Below are 18682 nucleotides of genomic sequence, written 5' to 3'. Positions count from 1 at the left end.
ATCTGGCTGGGCTGGCAGCTTTCACACATATAACCTTAATTAGAACAAACGCACAAAACTATATACATCTTCAAATCTACAGGCACTACCTAAACTAAAATTAAGGTTACCCATGCTAAAGTGCACACTACAGCCTGTGTTCCCACTTACACTAATTGCTGTCTGTTCTTTTCTCATTTCTATGCCCCTCCTAAATGCGAAATACAGCTTGTGTGCTTTCAGAAAACATTAACTTTTAGCCCTAAGACAGACTGCACTGGCTATCTTAAAAAAAACTGAAGTGTACACTGTTTTATTAAATGCATTAAAGTAGTAAGACTGCTAGGGACACTGCCATCTCTTATTAACTTCCCATAATTTCAAACTTCAATTTTCACTGAATTGTTTGCTATTGTACCTTTACATTTTGCATTTCTCCTCAGCAAAATAATTTCCTGAAATCTCAAGATTAATTGCTTGCACCTGCAGATATAGCTCATCTCCATGGAAAAGTACTCAACAATGAATCTTTATCAATTTTACTCAGAAAAGAATGAACAGCTACCCTCTGTTGCAGACTTCTCAACTCCCACTGAACACTGCTAATGGAAAAAATATACCGATATCTTTGCAGACCTAAGAAACTTAGCATTTTACATGGCTTTCATCACTGTCTTGTTTTTAAAGCCTGTTTGCTTGTTTATAGCTTAAGCCAATGCTATTTAGACAGTCATCCTTGTAAGGAAAAGAAAAATGTCTTATAATATAATCAGTGTACTTTTACACCCCACCCCGGCCCTAACCCAGCAGCCCAAGAGCACAACATATTAACATTAATCTTCCTTTTGCCCAGGACTTCCCTTTCTTTTTTGTTATAATACCAACATATATTTCTTACAACCTAAAAGTACTCATTTACTTTAATATCTTTAACACATACAACAGTCACTGAAAAGACTCCCACACATTTAAAATACCATTGACTACATACTATACAAAATCTGCTTTACTATATATAGCATACAGACTATATCATGAAATGTTTTCTACAAATACCAAGGAGGACTAAAATTGTTTACTTATAGTTACAGCTTTCCCATTTTAATGGCAGAGTGCGGTATATGCTTTACAGTCCACCCACAAGTTTAACAGAGTCAACAAAGGTCCAGTCTTTTTCAGACACTTTTTCTTGAAATGTCATACTTCGCAAATGCTATCGATGTTTTACAGTCTCACATTTATTGACTAATTTCAGTCTTGCTGGTCGTCTTCTTGTCTACCTTTATAGCCAACACCAGACTCTAATTCAAATCCAAAGTACTCCTGATTCTCCTACTGAACTCCTGTGCTTTTCTCTCTCTCTCAAGCATTTTCATTTTGAACAACGGAAAAGGTTTCACTGGCAAATTCTGGCTATGAACTTACTATCAGAAGAATGAGAAACGGAGTCCCTTTCTGTTTGCTGGCTAACTTTTCACTAAATAAACATTTTTTTGTCACCCCCCCCCCCCCCGATTTCCACATTTCTTCTTTCCTGGCATCCAGGTAGTATACTTACAAGCCAGCAACTGAATTTTGACCTCCAAAAAACATTTTCAGTGGCACTCCTTTTTCTCAGTTTCACACTGGGAAAGCTGAAATTAAGCTCTCGCTCAGGGTGCAGCCATCTTGTAAGCCCTGTCTGGCAATGCCTTAATGGTATGATGTATTTCATCAGCGACATAATGACTAATATCCACCACATGCACAATGTAGTTTAGAACCTGCTCAGCAAACATGGCACACATATAAACTTCCTGGCACTTCACGCATGTCTAAATAGCAGCTCTTCAATACTACTGATTGCATTTTCTCTCTCCTCCACTTGTACACAGTTATAAATATTACATTGTTTAATCCAAATACTTTCCTTTCTCCAAAGACATACCTCAAAATATCATTGTTTCTGTGAAGATGAATTAAACTATTGTGTTATTTGTTTTGTTTGCTACTGTAGCATTCTCTCCTGGTTAGGGACTGAAATTGGTCTTTTGTAATTGGTTCTAAACACCAGTCAAAAATGTCAAATAAAGACAATTAAGAAAAAACAGAGGGAGAGTTAAGGTGGACCTTCCTAGTTTTATTTCCCTCTTTTTTTCTTTTTCTTCCTCTTTACTGCTACTTCTGGCATTTTCTTCTCTACAGAATATTAAGACAAGAGACCACATAAATCAACTTGTACTTTATTTCCACTAACTAGAGAGACCCAAAGAACTTTCATTTTTCATAAAATGCCTGTAGATGTGCTCGCTCCAGGCATACCATGCACAAGGTGTAGGTATTTGCAAGATGGAACTCCATGCCCGCAGCAGGCACATTTATTAAATCCTGAAGCCTTATCCATAGGTAAGCAAAAATTAGCCAGCAATCAAGAAATAACTGTTTAGAATAGACTAATAGTTAATACATGAAATAGTACCAAAAGGAATTCAATAGGGAAAATCAGACAGCCACCGAATCTAATAAGAAGGAGGAGAGTATATAAAACTTTTTTTTTAAATACAGAAAAGTGGCAGTACAATAGTAAAATGCTAACCTGACAATATACAGAAAAAACTGACCAGGAGGTCACTAGCAATTATAAATTAGTACACTTATATAAGCTCTGAAGATCATGGCTGAATCTTAAAGGTGGTAAATGAAATCGGAGGGTATGAGTGGGCTAAGGTGCATTACTGCAGAAGGGAGGAGCTTGAGCTTTGGAGTGAGTATAAGTTGCAGAATCTGATCGTACATAAGGCAGATATTTCCATCAGTTGAAGTGGACAGGCAGGATAACTTAAGATCAAAAATCTTCCGCATGTCAACATCAGGTAAGGCCAACATACTCTTGGCTTTTACAATGTTTGTAGAACATGAGTCAGAATGTTACAGAGTCACAAAGGGGAAGAAACACAAGAAGACTCTTCAGTTTCTTACTTTTTTTTTTGAGCTAGGATCTAGGGAAGAATTCCTAGACTGAAATGCAATGCATTTCTTACCTCTTCCAGGTTCTGTTTCCTGGCATGTTCTCTTCTCAGTGCCAATCCCTGTCCTTCAGTCTATCAGCCTTTGGCTTGACAGTTGAGCCCAGAGGGGTCTACCTCAATGAAACAACCAAGGTCAAAGTCCCATATATGGCTTAAGTGGAACCTTGTTTAAACTTTCCTAACAAATGCTTTTTCAAGTTTTCCTTGCAAGCAACCAGGTGTGAAAGGCACAATATTTCTCCATCTTTGTAAATGTATCGCTCACCTTTACCACCACATTTACTCTTCTGAAAGCTTCTCTACCCATTATAAACTCATAAACCAAAGTATTCAAAAACTGGAAGCAATATGTAAGCTTTGTAAAAGTAACAAAGCTAAAACAAAAATAATATACACACATTCCCAGAGCCTGTAAAGAAAACATGACCGAGGAATCAACAGCAGCAAAAGCACCCATTTTGTACACAGCAACAACCAAACCAAATATCAACACAATTTTAACAAACTTGAAAAAACAGAGCAGTCATAAAATTGTAAAGGCAAGGTGAAATGTCTCAAAGCAGGAGAAGGGAAGAAATTGGAAAATGCTAAGAGACAGTAAAGCTAAAATGTATTAACCTTAGTTAGAAAGATGTCTAACACACAGGAAAACTCTAAACAAGCTATATTAAGAGAAAAAATACATAAGGGACCAAACTTTTTTAGTCACATAACTTGAAGGGGCCATTTCACACCTGCAAGTATTTGGTGATGCAAGACAGATATGGAGGGGAAATCTGTTTATTCATCAATATAGGTAAGAGAGGGCCACCAGCCTGGAAATGTTCTGCTGCCAAACCATCTTGAGTCCTGCAGGCCACAGTCCTAATGGCTGGCAATGATGAACTTCTTCAGCTTAGATACCATTATGTTGGCAGTAAGCAAAAATTACTCAGGTTCTAAAGAGATGTATTTTGGTGACTTATACAACTAAAAACGAAGCAATTCTAAATTAAAACAAGCGTTGCCTTTACAACTTAGAAGGTAACTATGGAAGTGAGTCCCAATGACTTTTTAATAGCATGTTCTCGATGCTCCTTACATACTACTACATGCTTCTTCAACAGTATTGTATAAAACCTCTCTCATCTTACACATATGTCCATACTCATTGGCATATAGAATAAAATCTGTTACCATAGGAGTCTCAAATCTTCTAGCCATATCAAAAAATTAACTATACATATATGAAAATGTACTTCCACAATTAGTATATTCAAAAGCAAAAAAATAAATACTAACCAGACTGACTCTCATCAGAATCATCATCATCTTCATCATCCTCATCATCTTCTTCCTCCTCCTCTTCATTATCATTATCGTCATTTGAATCCTCAGAGTCTTTACTGCTGGGAATGTCAGAATCCACCCCTCGAAAATGACCCACTAAACGCTTGGAAGAATTTAATACGTGTTGGGATTTTGTTTTTATAAAATTATTGCTCATGGAACTGTCTTTTCCAGAACTCTGAAATAATACAGGAGAGGTAGAGGGTCTAGCTAATGACACTTGGTTGGTGCAATGATTTTTTCCACTAGCACTTGAATTAGCAGTTAATGAAAATGAGGTACTACTGGAATTAAGTTTTTCGTTTGTTTTAGTCTGGTTTCTGTTCTTGGTTGTAAGTGCTAATGGAGACACCTGGATGACACTCTGAATTATTCCATTAGGTTGATCATTTCCTAAAAGTGCATTTGTAAGGAAAGGGTTTGTGTGGTGGTTATCCACAGGCTGCAATTTATGATGTGCTGGTGAAGCAGAGTTACTCTGAGGGCTCACTGAGGTTGCACTGGTCTTCTGATTCTTGCAGTGCTCCAGCTGCTTTTTTAAATGTGTTGGAAAAGTTTGCTTAAAGTGTTCCTTAAAAAACAAAAAAAAATTACAAGACTTAAATTTCCAAATTTAGAACATTACAGAAAAAATATGGAAGAATGTATATTGGCCAAGTCTAGGAACACAAACCGTAAACAGCAACAGGCAAAACCTATCTTAATAAATGGCTAAATAAAAACAGACATTTCAACAAACTGTATAAAGCCATCCCTTAAATATTAAGTTTGCAGGTTTTCTCTCATATTTGATGCAGCAATTCTCAATAAAGCAGCATGACTGTCCATTATGAGGCTATATACTTCAACTGCTTAATTACCAGGTTTCCTTATACTTAATCAATGACACATAATAGCTACAAAGGTGGCACCGAAGTAGAACTTAGGCAATCTACAACTGTGGTAATATCCTATCAGTGCTACTTATCTAGACATGGCAATCTTATTTCAGCACTTATAAAAGCAGAAGGGCTTAAAAAACAAAACAGGCACACACTTACCATCAGTGATCTAAACGGGAAGACTTCTCAGTGGCTCTAAAAAAAGAAGTTATGTACTCACCATAACATTCCCTCTGTATTGCCCATTTTCATTCTTCCTCAACAGTTGGGTTAAGATCCAACCCTCGAATCAGAGTCTGCTGTTAATTTAGCTTGTGGCCACTACAAAGGTCTGAAGCTCCTCCCTTACCCATAATGCAGCAACCCCTAACATACTTCAGATCTTGCTTGCTGAGTAATATAATGCAAAAAAATACCAAACCAGGAGTTTGGAAAAAGCAGTCGCCAATCACGAAGTAGTAATCCACAAAGTTTTATTAACGCTGACAACACACAATGTGTTTTCGTGTTGTCAGCGTTAATAAAACTTTGTGGATTACTACTTCGTGGTTGGCGATTGCTTTTTCCAAACTCCTGGTTTGGTTATTTGGTTGCTGTTGGATTTCTTTTTTTCCCCCTTTTTTCTTGGATAATGCAAAAATATTACAATATCCCTGGTAGAAGAAGCCATTATCTAGAGCTCAGCATAAGGAACAGTGGTGTATTTATAAGTTCTTGTTCAGCCAGAAATAATTTCTTAAAAAGGTTCCGAGTTGGTGGGAGGGGAGTTGAGGAAGAATGAAAATGGACAACACAGATGGAATGTTATAATGAGTACAAAACTTCTTTACAAGAGGGTGTCAATTTTCATTCATTCCTCAACACCTGGGACAGAGTCCTCAGCTACCTAAAATCCCGGGTGGACTGTAAGGAAGGATATTTATTTTTATTTTTACACCTTTAATGAATTAACACTTGCGACCTAGGCAAGATTTACATTAATATAAAAGTAATCAAAATGTATTTACAAACATTATACTTCACATACATTGCTGCACATCATATAACCTAAGCAACATTCCATAAATTATTCAAGTCCTGCTTTTTTCTTTTTAAACAAGAAACATGTTTATTCAACCATCACTTATGACATTGGCGATCATACATTTATATAAATGAAAACAAACCACACAGACAATTCTAGTTGCATGCATTTTACATCACAAACCATAATAACACACTTTCAGTTGCAAACATTAGCCATTACATGTAATCTACCCAATCATTTTCAAACACTACACAGCACATTTAAGTCCTGCCTTCTTTTAAACCTCATTCCTCCCCTGTATGTATTGTTCCCACAATTCCCATTTTCCCTTTGTAGTTTACTCCTACTCTTTTCTAAAGCTCTCAATGCCAATTGTTTTATCTCTATTACTATATTCACTACTTCTACTACAGTTGGCTCAGATTTTGATTTCCATTTTCTAGTAACTGCTTTTTTGGCAGCCACCATAATTACACAAAGCAAGGCCTTACCATGTCTAGGTAATTCTGATTCTGTATCACAGCTCAGAAAAATCATCTCCCTCGTCGCACTAATCTGCCCACCCAGCTTCTCTGACAGTGCATCCCACAGGGAATCCTTAAAGTCTGACAACTCACCGCATTCCCAGAAAATATCTTATCAATTACTCTTTCTTCCCCATCACACCTCCCAACATTTGCTGTCTACCTGAGGAAAAATTCTCTGGAGTCTTCTTGAGATATAAAAATATGTAAACACTTCCAAGCAAAACTCCTAAATATTCCAGATTTTGTTGCATATCTGGGAGACATCCATATATCTTCCCAAAGTTTCTTTGTTAAGTGCTTATCCAATCTCTCTTCTCAGTCCTTTCTAACCTATTCTGATTGATTCTTATAGTTATCATTCAATATTTTATATGCTCTACTAATTAGTCCTTTTTCAATGGAAGCTTCTGTTCCAGACTCTACTAAAAACTCCAGTGCTGGTCTTTCATTTAGGGCACCCTTATTTCTTTCTCTTTGCCTATGCTCTGATATCAATCCTTGATTGGGAAGGCAATCTCTAATCTGCAGTCCAAATAAATTCTTGGCATCTTCCGATTTTATCATCTTTCCCTCTCTAGTTATTTGCTCCCAATACCTTGGTTCCTTTGTCAGTTTTCTCCAATAAATTCAAGCCACCTCTTGCCTATTGTCTATATCCCTAACTGCAGTCATCCATATAGGCAGAATCTCCTTTCTCCACTCCGATGTTGGCTTAGTTCTTAGGATACTTTCTGCTACTTTATGGATATAATATTCTGTATGATTACAGTTATTCTCCTTAAAGGCCTGCATCCAAAATCCCAGTCTCTCCTTGTTTTTTGAGCTTCCCCCTTGTTTCATCATCATCCCTTTCCACTCTGCATTATACTTTTCTGCTTCTGCTATGTACAGGAGCCTTAACTGTGGAGTTCTGAAATACCCCTTCAAATCAGGTAATTCCAATCTACCCTGTTCTGGTTTAGTATTGAAATGGGCCTGTATGAAGCTGGATCTGATGGATCTTTACCCTCTAAGTATTACAGCTACCACTGCTTTCTTCCAGGATGCTGGAACTTCTCTTAAAACACTGCTAAACAAAACCTTCCAGATCTTTAACACTTTTTCCCAGGAGAGTTTCCAAACTTCCACAGGAATACCATCTATTCCTGGGGACTTTCCTGTAGATTGGTTATACATCACAATTTTTATCTCATCTCCTCCTACCCTAACAGTTAGTAAATGAGCCTCATCTACCTCTAACTGTGGCATATTTAATTCTTCCATAAACATTTCTGTTTGTATCTTTTCTTGATTTCCATATTTCTCTGCTTTATAAAGACTTTCACAGAATTTCTGAAATATTGCTAATGCCTCTACGGTATCTCGTTACCTTCCTTGTTACAGGCTCCTTAAGCTTGGCAACAGCCCTTTCTACCTTCTGTTGCCTGAGTCATTGTACTAAAACTTTTTTTGCAGTCTAGTGTTATCATCAAAAAACAGCTGCTTAACAGCAATCTTTCTAAACTCTTGTATATTAGTGAGGTAATCCCTTATTTTCTGGTTAGCATTCTGCAGTTGATCCTCTTCTTGTTCTGTGAGATTTCCCCATTCTGCAATACTTTAACATTTGTCAGTCCCTCTAAATAATTCTTGTTACTTCTTAACCATATCCCCATTTCTTTTATTTCCACCCTATTTTTAAACACTCCCTTAATTTTATCCCACTCCCTAGCTATATTTTCAAAAGGAATTTCTATCCGCTCGAATAGCTCCTGAATAATCTCCACTACCCATTCCTTAAATTCCTTTCTTTTCAACAGATAGGTGGGAAAGTTGAAGTGTCTCATTTTTATTTCATTACCCTGTGTTTTTAGTTTAGTTATTATTAGTTGATGTGTAATGTCTGTAAATAACTTGTACCATTATGTTTAATATTTATTTCCATGCATTGAGACTGTATATACACTGTATATTGTGCTTTTTCTTGTATGTACTATTAATGATATTGTGGAGCTTTTCTCCCCAGGCCTCTACTGAAAATAGGCTCACCTAGGTCCAGTAGACTTTCCCAGTTAACAAATGCAATAAATAAATAAAATAAATAAATTATTGGTGCATGATCTGAAATAGTTATTGAATGCGTATCAAGACCTTCAATTAAATGCACATCTTCCAGTGAAATGAAAATTCTGTCTAGCCTAACCCAGTTTTTATATCTTGAGGAGGGTCCACTTTAAAATCTTGAAATACAGAAATATCGAATTTCAGTATCTCAAAATGAAAATGTCACAAGTACACTACAACAAAGTAAAAAAAAAAAACGAACGTCACTATACTAAACATTCATAATACCAAATTTTCAGAATGCGACACTCTCTTTTTAATACATCCTCCACCACACAAACAAAAACACATACAAGACCTTCCTCTGTACACCATAACAAACCAATACAACATACACACAAAACCCAACTAATCGACATATAAGCTCCCTGCACCCCCGCTTCTTATATATACCAACTCCAAGGTCGCACTAACACGAAAAAAAACAAACCTGTTACATGCCCTACACTCCCATTGCACACCATCACACTTATCCCACTAAAAACACACACATTGCACATGTACAAAAATCAAAACTTTCAATGCTTACACATACACACACACCTACATATCCTAACCTACTCCTAAAACTCCCCAAAAAACTAAAACAAACCACATTTCTAGCCATAACACTTATAAACTACAAATCTCACAATCTCCAAACATAACCAGATATCGGCCGCCATCTTTACTACCCCGACACCAATAAACTTTACACTGACAGCATACAATGAAGAGACCACACCACATCTACAGAAGATTCAGCAACGTACGATTCGACAATATGCAGTTTTGAAGAACTGCACTTTCGTTATTCTTATCTTGAGATACTGAAATTAGACATTTCAGTATTTCGAGATTTAGAAGTGGACCCCTTGGGGAATATGTAAATTCACTTCAAACTCCTATTAGTGAAGTCACATCTTCCATGCCAAATATTTTCATAAATTTCTTCAAAAATCTATCCTTTTTTGTTATGCTTTCCCTTCCAGACCCACGAGACACATCTTCACTGCTGCAAGTCAAATTCCATTCCCCACCTCTAAGTAATTACTCCTTGCTGAAAAAAAGAAGTTATGTGTTCACCATAACATTCCATCTGTGTTGTCAATCTTCATTCATTCTTGACGAATAGGACTCTGTTCCAATCCTTGGAACCGGCTTGGCCATTACACAGCTCGTGCCAACCAAAAAAGCTTGCACTAAGACTCTACCCATAATGCCCTCTCTTCATTACCTCAGATCAAGTTTGCAGACCATAGCAAGAGTGTACACAGAAACTGTAAGCAAAAGCAATGTCCAAGGTAGAAACTCTATGGAAACCCAGGACAATGGTTCAATCCCCCAGGAAATCTACAGGAGGGGGAAGGTGGGTGGGATGTTAAGAATGAATGGAGACAGACAACGCAGATGAAACATTATAGTGAGTATATAACTTCTTTATCTGATGTTGTCAATCTTCATTCATTCTTGACGTCGCCAGCTACTTTAGACCCTGCGTGGCCTTATGGAAGGATATTACACACAACCATAGAGCCAAAGGATGCTCTTCCCCAGGAGACCATATCCAATTTGAAATGAGTGAAAGGTATGAGGCTTAGCCGAAGTTGCGGCTGCACAGATTTCATCCATAGAAGCTTTTGAATGAAAAACAGCTGATGTGGCAACTGATCTGGTTGAAAGTTTTTAACAGGCACAGGTAACTTTTGGTTATGCACATAAATAAAAGTAACACAATCTCTCAGCTCAGCCATTTAGATAAGGTCACTTTCAATACAACTTGTCCCACTGTTGGACCAGAAACATAAATGAACATTTGATCTGATTTCCTGGACTCTTTAGTCCTGTTCAGGTAAAAACATAGTTGCCTATGAATGTCCAGTAACTGTAAGCAATATTCATCTTTGTTAGAAAATTTGGGAAAGAAAACTGGTAACTCAATAGTTTGATTAATATCGGATTCAGAGACCACCTTAGGAAAAAAGGAAGGATTAGTTCTCAATGACACCCTGTCTTTGTGATAAATGATATACAGGGGCTTTGCACATAAAGCCTGGATCTCAGAGATTCTTCTGGCAGAAGTGACGGCTACTAGAAAAAGAGTTCTCCAGTAGTACTAAAGATGGCAAAACCAAGGTTAGATCGCATGTAGCTCAGGGATCTTTGAATGGAGGCTTTATATGTAAGGCACCTTTTACAAAGACCTTGCATAGCCAATGGGAAATTAAAGAATGGTCATCGTAACCATAGGGAAAGTTAGAAGTGGATGATAACTGAACTCTGATGGAGAAAGTAAAACTCCTTGATCAAAAAGGGTGGCCAAAAATCCTAAAACTTTTTCGATAGGTGCCAAAAAGGGGTCAGTTGTTTTCAGGAGCCCAAACTGAAAATCTCTTCCATTTACTGGAATAGAGTCTCCTGAAGAAAAGTCTATGGGAAGCCAGAAGAATTTTTTTTGTATGGGGAAGTTATATTATTCTGCCTGGCAACTAACGGAATTGGAGGAACCAAGCTGTGAGCTTGAGAGAGCGTAGGTTGGGATGCACCACTCCCAGCGGGTGAGGCCTGAGACTGGGTCCAGAATCCACAGATGGTGAATCAAGTGAGGCCAAAGAAAGGGGAACCAAATATGCCTGAGCCAGAAGAGGAAATGAGAATCACTTTGCTTTACAACCTTTGGGCTTTCTTTAGGAAGAGGGGTATGACGGGAAAAGCACAGTTGTGTACACATCATAAATGTAGATGTTCGAATGTATTCACTGTTGCAGTCATTACATTTGGGTTATATGCTTGCAGTAGCCCTCAGTCGGCCTGATTAACAAAGTCTTGGGTCCTGCATCGGATGCTGTATCTTCTTCCATGACGTCAGGTCGTCAGGGGTATAAACCATGCAGCCGATGCCATTACATCAGTTTTTCTTGCCCCAGATGTCAGGTACCCCCCTAATGGGAAGCAATTAAATCTATAATTACAAGGATATACCTCCAACAAAAAAGCAAATACACCAAAAAGCTTTTTGAGCATAGTAAGGGAGAGCAGAGGTATAGCCAAAAGAAGAAAGGGGGCTGGAGGGTGGGTAACCAGGACTGCAACAGTGAATACACTCGAACATCTACATTTATGGTAAGTGTACACAACTGTACTATGTTCTTCATCTTTCACTGTTGCAGTCATTACATTTGGGTAGATTCCCAAAGCTAAGGTTGGGAGGAGGAGGAATTTAAATAGAATTAGGACCAGCTATAAGACCCTGGAAGACTGCAGTGGCAAAGCCAGCTCTGGATTTAGAGAAAATTGGCAAATGATAATGTTAGGTGAAAGTATGTACAGAACTCCAGGTAGCAGCTTCTAGGATGTCCCTGGTAGGAACACCCCTGAGAAAGGCTGTGGAGGTAGATGCAGCCCTGGTTGAATGGGGTCTGATGCCCTGTGGGATAGGTTTACCATGGTGCTTATAGCAAAAATGAATGCAGTGGCCTATCCATTTTGAAATGGTTTGCTTTGAAATACCATTCCCCTCTGTCCCTGCAGCAAATGCCACCAGCAGTTCAGATTTCCTTTGAGGTTTAGTCCTGTCCAAGTAGAATCTAAGTTGTCTGCATACATCTAAGGAGTGCAGTATCTGTTCCCCTTTGTTCTGTGGATTAGGAAAGAAGGTTGGAAAATGGATGGACTGATTAAGAGCCACACTGGATACCACCTTGGGCATGAATGAGGGATTGATTCTGAGGGACACCCTGTCCGCATGAAAGATGATGAAAGGTTTCACTGCCATAAGGGCCTGTAATTCAGATACCCTTCTAGCTGAAGTGCTTGCTAAAAGGAAAGCCGTTTTCCAAGAAAGAAATTTTAAATCTGCAGTATCAGCTGGCTTGAAAGGAGGGAGAGTGAGTTTCTCCAATACAAAGTTAAGGTCCCAGGCTGGAGTTGGAGCTCTCCTGGATGGTCTTAAATTTTTGGCCCCTCTGAGGAGGCTTGAGCAGTGAATGAGAGAAGAGGGGAGGTTCTGTGTTATAATGAGCTGAAATGGCTGAGGTGTGAATTTTGATGGAGGAAAAAGACAGGCCCTTGTGAAGCATCTCAGTTAAGTATTGTAAAATTTGAGGTAAATTGGGCGCTGCTGTGCTTGTCCCTTGAGACTGGTTCCAGGCACAGAATCTTTTCCACTTTTCAGCATAAGATTTTCTAGTACTAGGCCTCCTTACCTCTAAAATGATATCCATCACTGGTTTACTGAGGGATGGTAAGGGAGAGATTAGGAAATTAGCCAGGCTGCAAGGTTCAGAGTTTGAAGCTGAGGGTGCAGAATCTGGTTCTCCTGCTGAGACAACAGGGTAGGAGTCTGAGGTAGGTGCCATGGGGCCAACAGTGACACTGCGCAAGAGGGGGTACCAGTGTTGGCGTGGCCAGTGTGGTGCAATCAAAATCGTCCTTGGTTTGTCTTGTTTGATCTTTATTAGTACTTTGGAGAGCAGAGGAGGTAAGGCATAAACTGCTTAGTCCGTCTGTCAGTGTATTTAGTTTTCCTGGCAGGAACTGAGCTTGTAGATGTACTTGGTAGCTCAAGGCGGAGTTCCACAATGCCATGGCTAGTCTGCAGAGGGGGTAAGAATGGGTACCCCCTGCTTGTTTATGTACCACATAACAGTGGTGTTGTCTGTCTTTACCACTAATTGTCCTGGAAGAATGTGGTCCTTGAAAACTGTCAGAGCATTCTGTACAGCTAACATTTCTTTTTGATTGATATGCAGGTGCATTTGACTTGGGTTCCATTTGCCCTGAATGCACTTCTCTGCCAGGTGAGGCACCCATGCATAGTTTGATGCATCTGTTGTTAGGGTTTGGGATGCAGGGGGTAGTGTGAATGGTAGTCCCTTGTTTTGGTGGCAGGCGTCTGCCCACAAAAGGAACTCTAGGCATAGGCAAGGTATGATAGGAATCATTGCTAATAGGTCCTGAGAATGTTGACACCATAGGCTTTTTAGATACCACTGTAGTTTCCTCATATGCAGTCTTGCATATGGAATTAGTAGAATGTAGAAGGCCATGAACCCCAAGGCTTGTAGTATTTGCCTTGCAGATAGGGTTTTTGTGGCCACTTGTTTGAAGTAGGTTGTCAAATGAATTTGTTTCTCTGGCGTGAGGAAACCCATCAGGGAAGTTGTATTCAAGCTTGCTCCCAGGAATATAATTTGTTGACAGAGTACCAGGTGTGATTTCTTTTCGTTTATGGTGTACACCAGACAAGTTAGTACCCTTTGTACAAAGGCCAGATGATTCAAAAGTATGTCCTGGCTTTCTGCCTGAATTAGACAATCGTCCAGGTATGGGTTGCCTGCAAAATGCAATGACTGGAGCTAGGCACTTTGTAAATACCCTGGGTGCAATAGATAAGCCCCAGAGGGCAGTGCAGAGAACTGACAGTGCATGTAGCCTGCTTTGAAGTGTAGGTATCTTCTTCACGATTCCCAGACTGGGATGTGCAGGTATGCTTCCTTTAAATCTAGCGTTACCAACTAGGCGTCTTTGCCTAGCATAGGGGGCAACTGGTGAAGAGTCCGCATCTTGAATTTTGGAATCACCAAAAAGGTGTTTAGAGTAGACAGGTTCAGGACAAGATGCCATGAATTGTCTTTTCTGGGTACCAGGAAAAGTCTGGAGTAGGAGCCTTGTCCCTTTTCCTCTTCTGGTACCAACTGAATAGTCCCCATGCTGAAGAGAGAAAGTACTTGCTTTTGGGCCTCTGCCCACTGATTTGGGGGTAGATCTGGCCACCCACGTGGTGTTGGTAAAGTGTGGAAGTGAAATCTGTATCCCTGGGACACAATATTTAAAACTCATTTGTCCTGGGTAATGAGTTTCCAAGTTCTTGGGATGAAGAGCAATATTTCCCCCAAAGGGGCAGCCAATTGAGAAGTGCTTGGAAGTTTTAAAAAGAAGTCATTGAGAGTTTACCATGGGGGGAGATTTATTACTCCCAGATTTGGAAGTAGAGGCCCCCTACTGCTTAGTCCTATGTGTACCCTGGGACTGAAGGCCTGGGAGCTCTGCTGGATCTGGGTTTGGACTGAGAAGGTCTGAAAGAGGCAGGAAACAACCAATTCTTGGAAGGCCAATGCCTACTAAACCTTGGAGGTTGCACTTGTAAAAATCTTTAACAGTTTGCATGGATTTAGCTTTTTCCTCCATCTTTTTAAGAACTTCTGCCTTGTTGCCAAACAGGCGGTCCTGGTTTAAGGGAGCATCCAGTAATTTTGCTTTAAAATGATCTGGCAAGGATTGTTCCTTAAGCCAAGCATGCCTTCTAAGTACAGACACAGTTACAGCAGCCCTGCAAGATGCCTCTAGTGAATCAAAACCACATTGCAAAGTATGCTTTCCAACCTGTTCAGGTGAATGCAGTAAATCCTGTAAATCCTTATTTTCAGCACAATCAGGAATCAACATAATTTTCTGTTTAAGCAATCCAATAATATGCTGCTGATACTTTAACATATGAAACTGGCAGTTTAAAGCCCTAATGGCCAAAGTTGCAGAAGTGTATACCTTCTTACCCCATCTATCCAGTGCCCTGGAGTCTCTATCAGAGGGGGTAGAGTTTTTGGCAGTAGTAACTTTAATGCCCTTGGTTCCCTGTGAAATGGTCTCAGGATCCGCAGTAGGATTTTTAAAAAGGAACTTGTGAGAGGCAGGGACCCGGTAATATCTATCAGGTTTTCTGGGAGCAGGAGGTAAAGAGTCAGGGGCCAAGCTAGATTCCGAAAAGGCATCATCAACAATGTCTAGTACAGGAGGTATGGCTAAAGGCCTGTGCTTGGGCAGGAGTAAGAAATCCCTAATCACTTTTTAGAATCAGAGAAATCCTGACTTTCCCAATGAAAATGTTCCATGAGAGTATGCAAGGTTTCACCAAAAGAGAAATCCTCTGGAGGAGAAGCAGAGGGAATAGAATCCTCAGCATCAGAAACCTCATAGGTAGATAAGGGTAAATCCTGGTCATCAGAGGAGACAGAAAATTCAGAATCCTGGTCAGAAGTATCATAAGCAAACTCAGTTCTAGGTATCTTAGAGGGGGAAGGTTGGCTTCCCCTAATTAAAGTAATAAGGTCTTCAGCCATTCTTATCACTTGTCTTTTAGGCATAGAGGCCTGACCATGTGGTCTGGGCATCAGTTTTCTAGGTATGGTTCGAGATTTAGGCCTTGAAGAAGAAGATGGCGTCTGTTTAATATGCAAGTCAGTAGGCCTGAATACACCCTCAGAAGCCGGTGCCTGTACAGAGGCTTCGGACTCATCCAAGGTAGAGACATCTGCAGGTTCCACAGTTAAAGCATCTCGCGGCATACCGGACTCCGAATGGGTCTCAGTAGAGGCCTGCGAATCTGAAGTAGCTGGTATCAGGGGCTGCGAAAGCGCCTCATAGAGTACCGGCGAACTGGCGACTGGCTTAGAAGAAGCGTCATTGGCTATGGACCTAGGCGGCCTGTCTGTCTTTATCTTTGCGTTTTTTCGGAATGTCGGTAGTTGGATGGCTCACCAAAGACATATCAAGATAATTGAACCGAGCACCAAAATATTTAGAAGTGAAAATACACTGACAACGGATAGTTTGTGGTTTAAATAAGGCACAAAACCAACAGCGAGGTACGTCGTGGTCAGGGCCTAGGCAAGGAATACAGTACGAATGAAAATCTTTATGAGGTACTTGCTTTCCACAAGTAATGCAATTATTTACTTTTACTGACATTGGTTAAGAGCAAGAAAAAAGTTTCCCCAAGGGGATACATAGCTTTTAGTTGAAGACTTCAGTTCTGAAACTCGAAAATGAAAATTTCAGGAGTCGGCCAACCGGCACTTGCTAACTGCTTCTGCTTCGGGCACCGCACGGCAAGAAAGACTGATGTAATGGCGTTGGCTGCATGTTTTATACCACTGAAGATCTGACGTCATGGAAGAAAAGACAGCAACTGACGCAGGACCCAAAACTTTGTTAATCAGGCTGACTGAAGGCTACTGCAAGCAGATAACCCAAATGTGATGACTGCAACAGTGAAACACGAAGAACATCAGCCGGTGCCGTGGGAGATGCAGGTACTGAGTGGCTGTTCTATTTGACAGGGTCTGATTTAGGGGTATCAGACTTGGACAAAGCTTCGCTAAAGAAAGTTCTTAATAAGCCCTTCAATATGAGCTTATTCTGATGCTCAACCAAGGCCCGGTTACTAAAGGCCTGGCAGATGTCACAAGTTTGATCAAGATGTGGAGCTCCTAAACAATAAACACAGGAAAGATGCCCACCAGAACTGAACATCTATCTTCCACTGTCTTGGCACTGTTTGAATCCAGAAGTCCCTCTACATTTTTCTCCCATTTTCACAATTAGAGTATAAAAGAAGCTAAACACACACGTATACCAAGGACAGAAGGAAGGTCTACCAACAATGGTAGTGGAGAAATACTAAAATGTATAAGACAAGAAAGAGAAGGGGAGTACCAACGATGGTACTAAGAATTACCACAAATGGTAAGAAAGGCGGGAGAGGGGTTACCAACAATGGTAAGAGAGATTACCAGAGGTAAGGGGTAGAGTATTCCAACACATGCAGAGAAGTAATACAAAGTATAATACAGAAAATATATACCTACTCTGTTTTTTCAGTTAGTGCTTGCTAGAATTTTATTGCCTGTTAGTAACTGTAGGTGGGGGTAGTCTCATTCATTGATATCCTGTCACAGCCTACTTAAGTAGTACATTTTGAAATATTTTCTGCTTAAAACCTCAGCTTTGGCCGGCTAAGATCTAGCTATATTCAACTGGACGTATAAGAGAATTTAAGTACATTTTATCTACACTTTTTTCAAATAATACAGCATTTTAACTGATTTATTTGTGTTGCATTGAATATTAACTGAACTGGAAGTTTTGACTCTGTTTTTCAGTTAGTTTCCCACCCGCTTTCCCTGAGTCTGTTTTGGTATTAATCTTGGTGGCTTTGAAACTGCCCGTCCTTCTTGTAAATTTGTGTTTGGATACTCCTTCTGGGCCCATCTCATTTGCTCACTCAACTGAGTGCAGTGAGATCATATCCTGATTTCAGGCACTCCTACTGTGTACAAAGAGAGCAATCTGGGAAAGAAAAAAAAATTTAAGCTTGTTTCCTGCCTTTCCTGCAAGTGGTCTAGACTGTTTGTAGGCTTCTGAGCCCCGAGGCCTTTCTGTGTTAGAGGGAAGCCTTCTAGCTTAATTTTGTTTCTTAGAACTAGCCAGTTTTCTAGTTTCAGCACTCAAATCTGTTTCTTTGACCTCAGCACTTGTTCAGAACTCATTGTAAGCACTAAATAAGCTGCAAATTACTACAGCACTCAACTTTCCTCACTTGTCTAGAGGAAAGCAGTTTTTAGTACTTAATAAATAAGCACCTATCCAGGCATGTCTAAGGGTCAGCTCTCGGTGATTTCTCCTGTCTACCTGATGAATCTGGGCATCTTGGGGCAATGCAGCAATTGCCTCATGTACACAGACAGCCCTCTCCTCCTACCACCCAACACTACAACCTGTGAGAGATGCACTTATATAGCCAAACTGGAAGCAAAGCTCTCTTCACCCAAGACTGGACTAGACAGTCAAAAGGAGAAGATAAACAATTGCACCACACCGCACTCATCACATAGTCCCTCAAAACCTACACCACCAAAACACACACACACAGAAACACAAAACACACACCTACATTCGCGGAGGCTCGCAATAAAAACCTGCCCAAGCATCAGGGACTTCCAAAGCAGAAACGCAAGCAAACTCCACCCCCCAACACAACCCAAATGACACATAGCCCACAAATGGGACTCA

The 18682-nt window shown here is 39.9% G+C and overlaps 1 protein-coding gene across 1 annotated transcript in view; it reads right to left on the bottom strand.

Moving 5' to 3' along the window:
- Positions 1–18682, bottom strand: part of BAZ2B (bromodomain adjacent to zinc finger domain 2B) — a 3835724-nt gene that overhangs the window by 2265125 nt on the left and 1551917 nt on the right. The window contains exon 11 of the mRNA XM_044074749.1: positions 4269–4887. Within this exon, the coding sequence (XP_043930684.1) occupies positions 4269–4887 (619 nt within the window). The remainder of the gene's footprint in view (positions 1–4268; positions 4888–18682) is intronic.

This window comes from Protopterus annectens, chromosome 6.part0, assembly GCF_019279795.1.
Source record: "Protopterus annectens isolate FY-2018-M chromosome 6.part0, PAN1.0, whole genome shotgun sequence".
Lineage (NCBI taxonomy): Eukaryota > Metazoa > Chordata > Ceratodontiformes > Protopteridae > Protopterus > Protopterus annectens.
The sequence above is the reverse complement of the archived record's forward strand: the minus strand, read 5'-3'. Positions and strand labels throughout refer to the sequence as shown.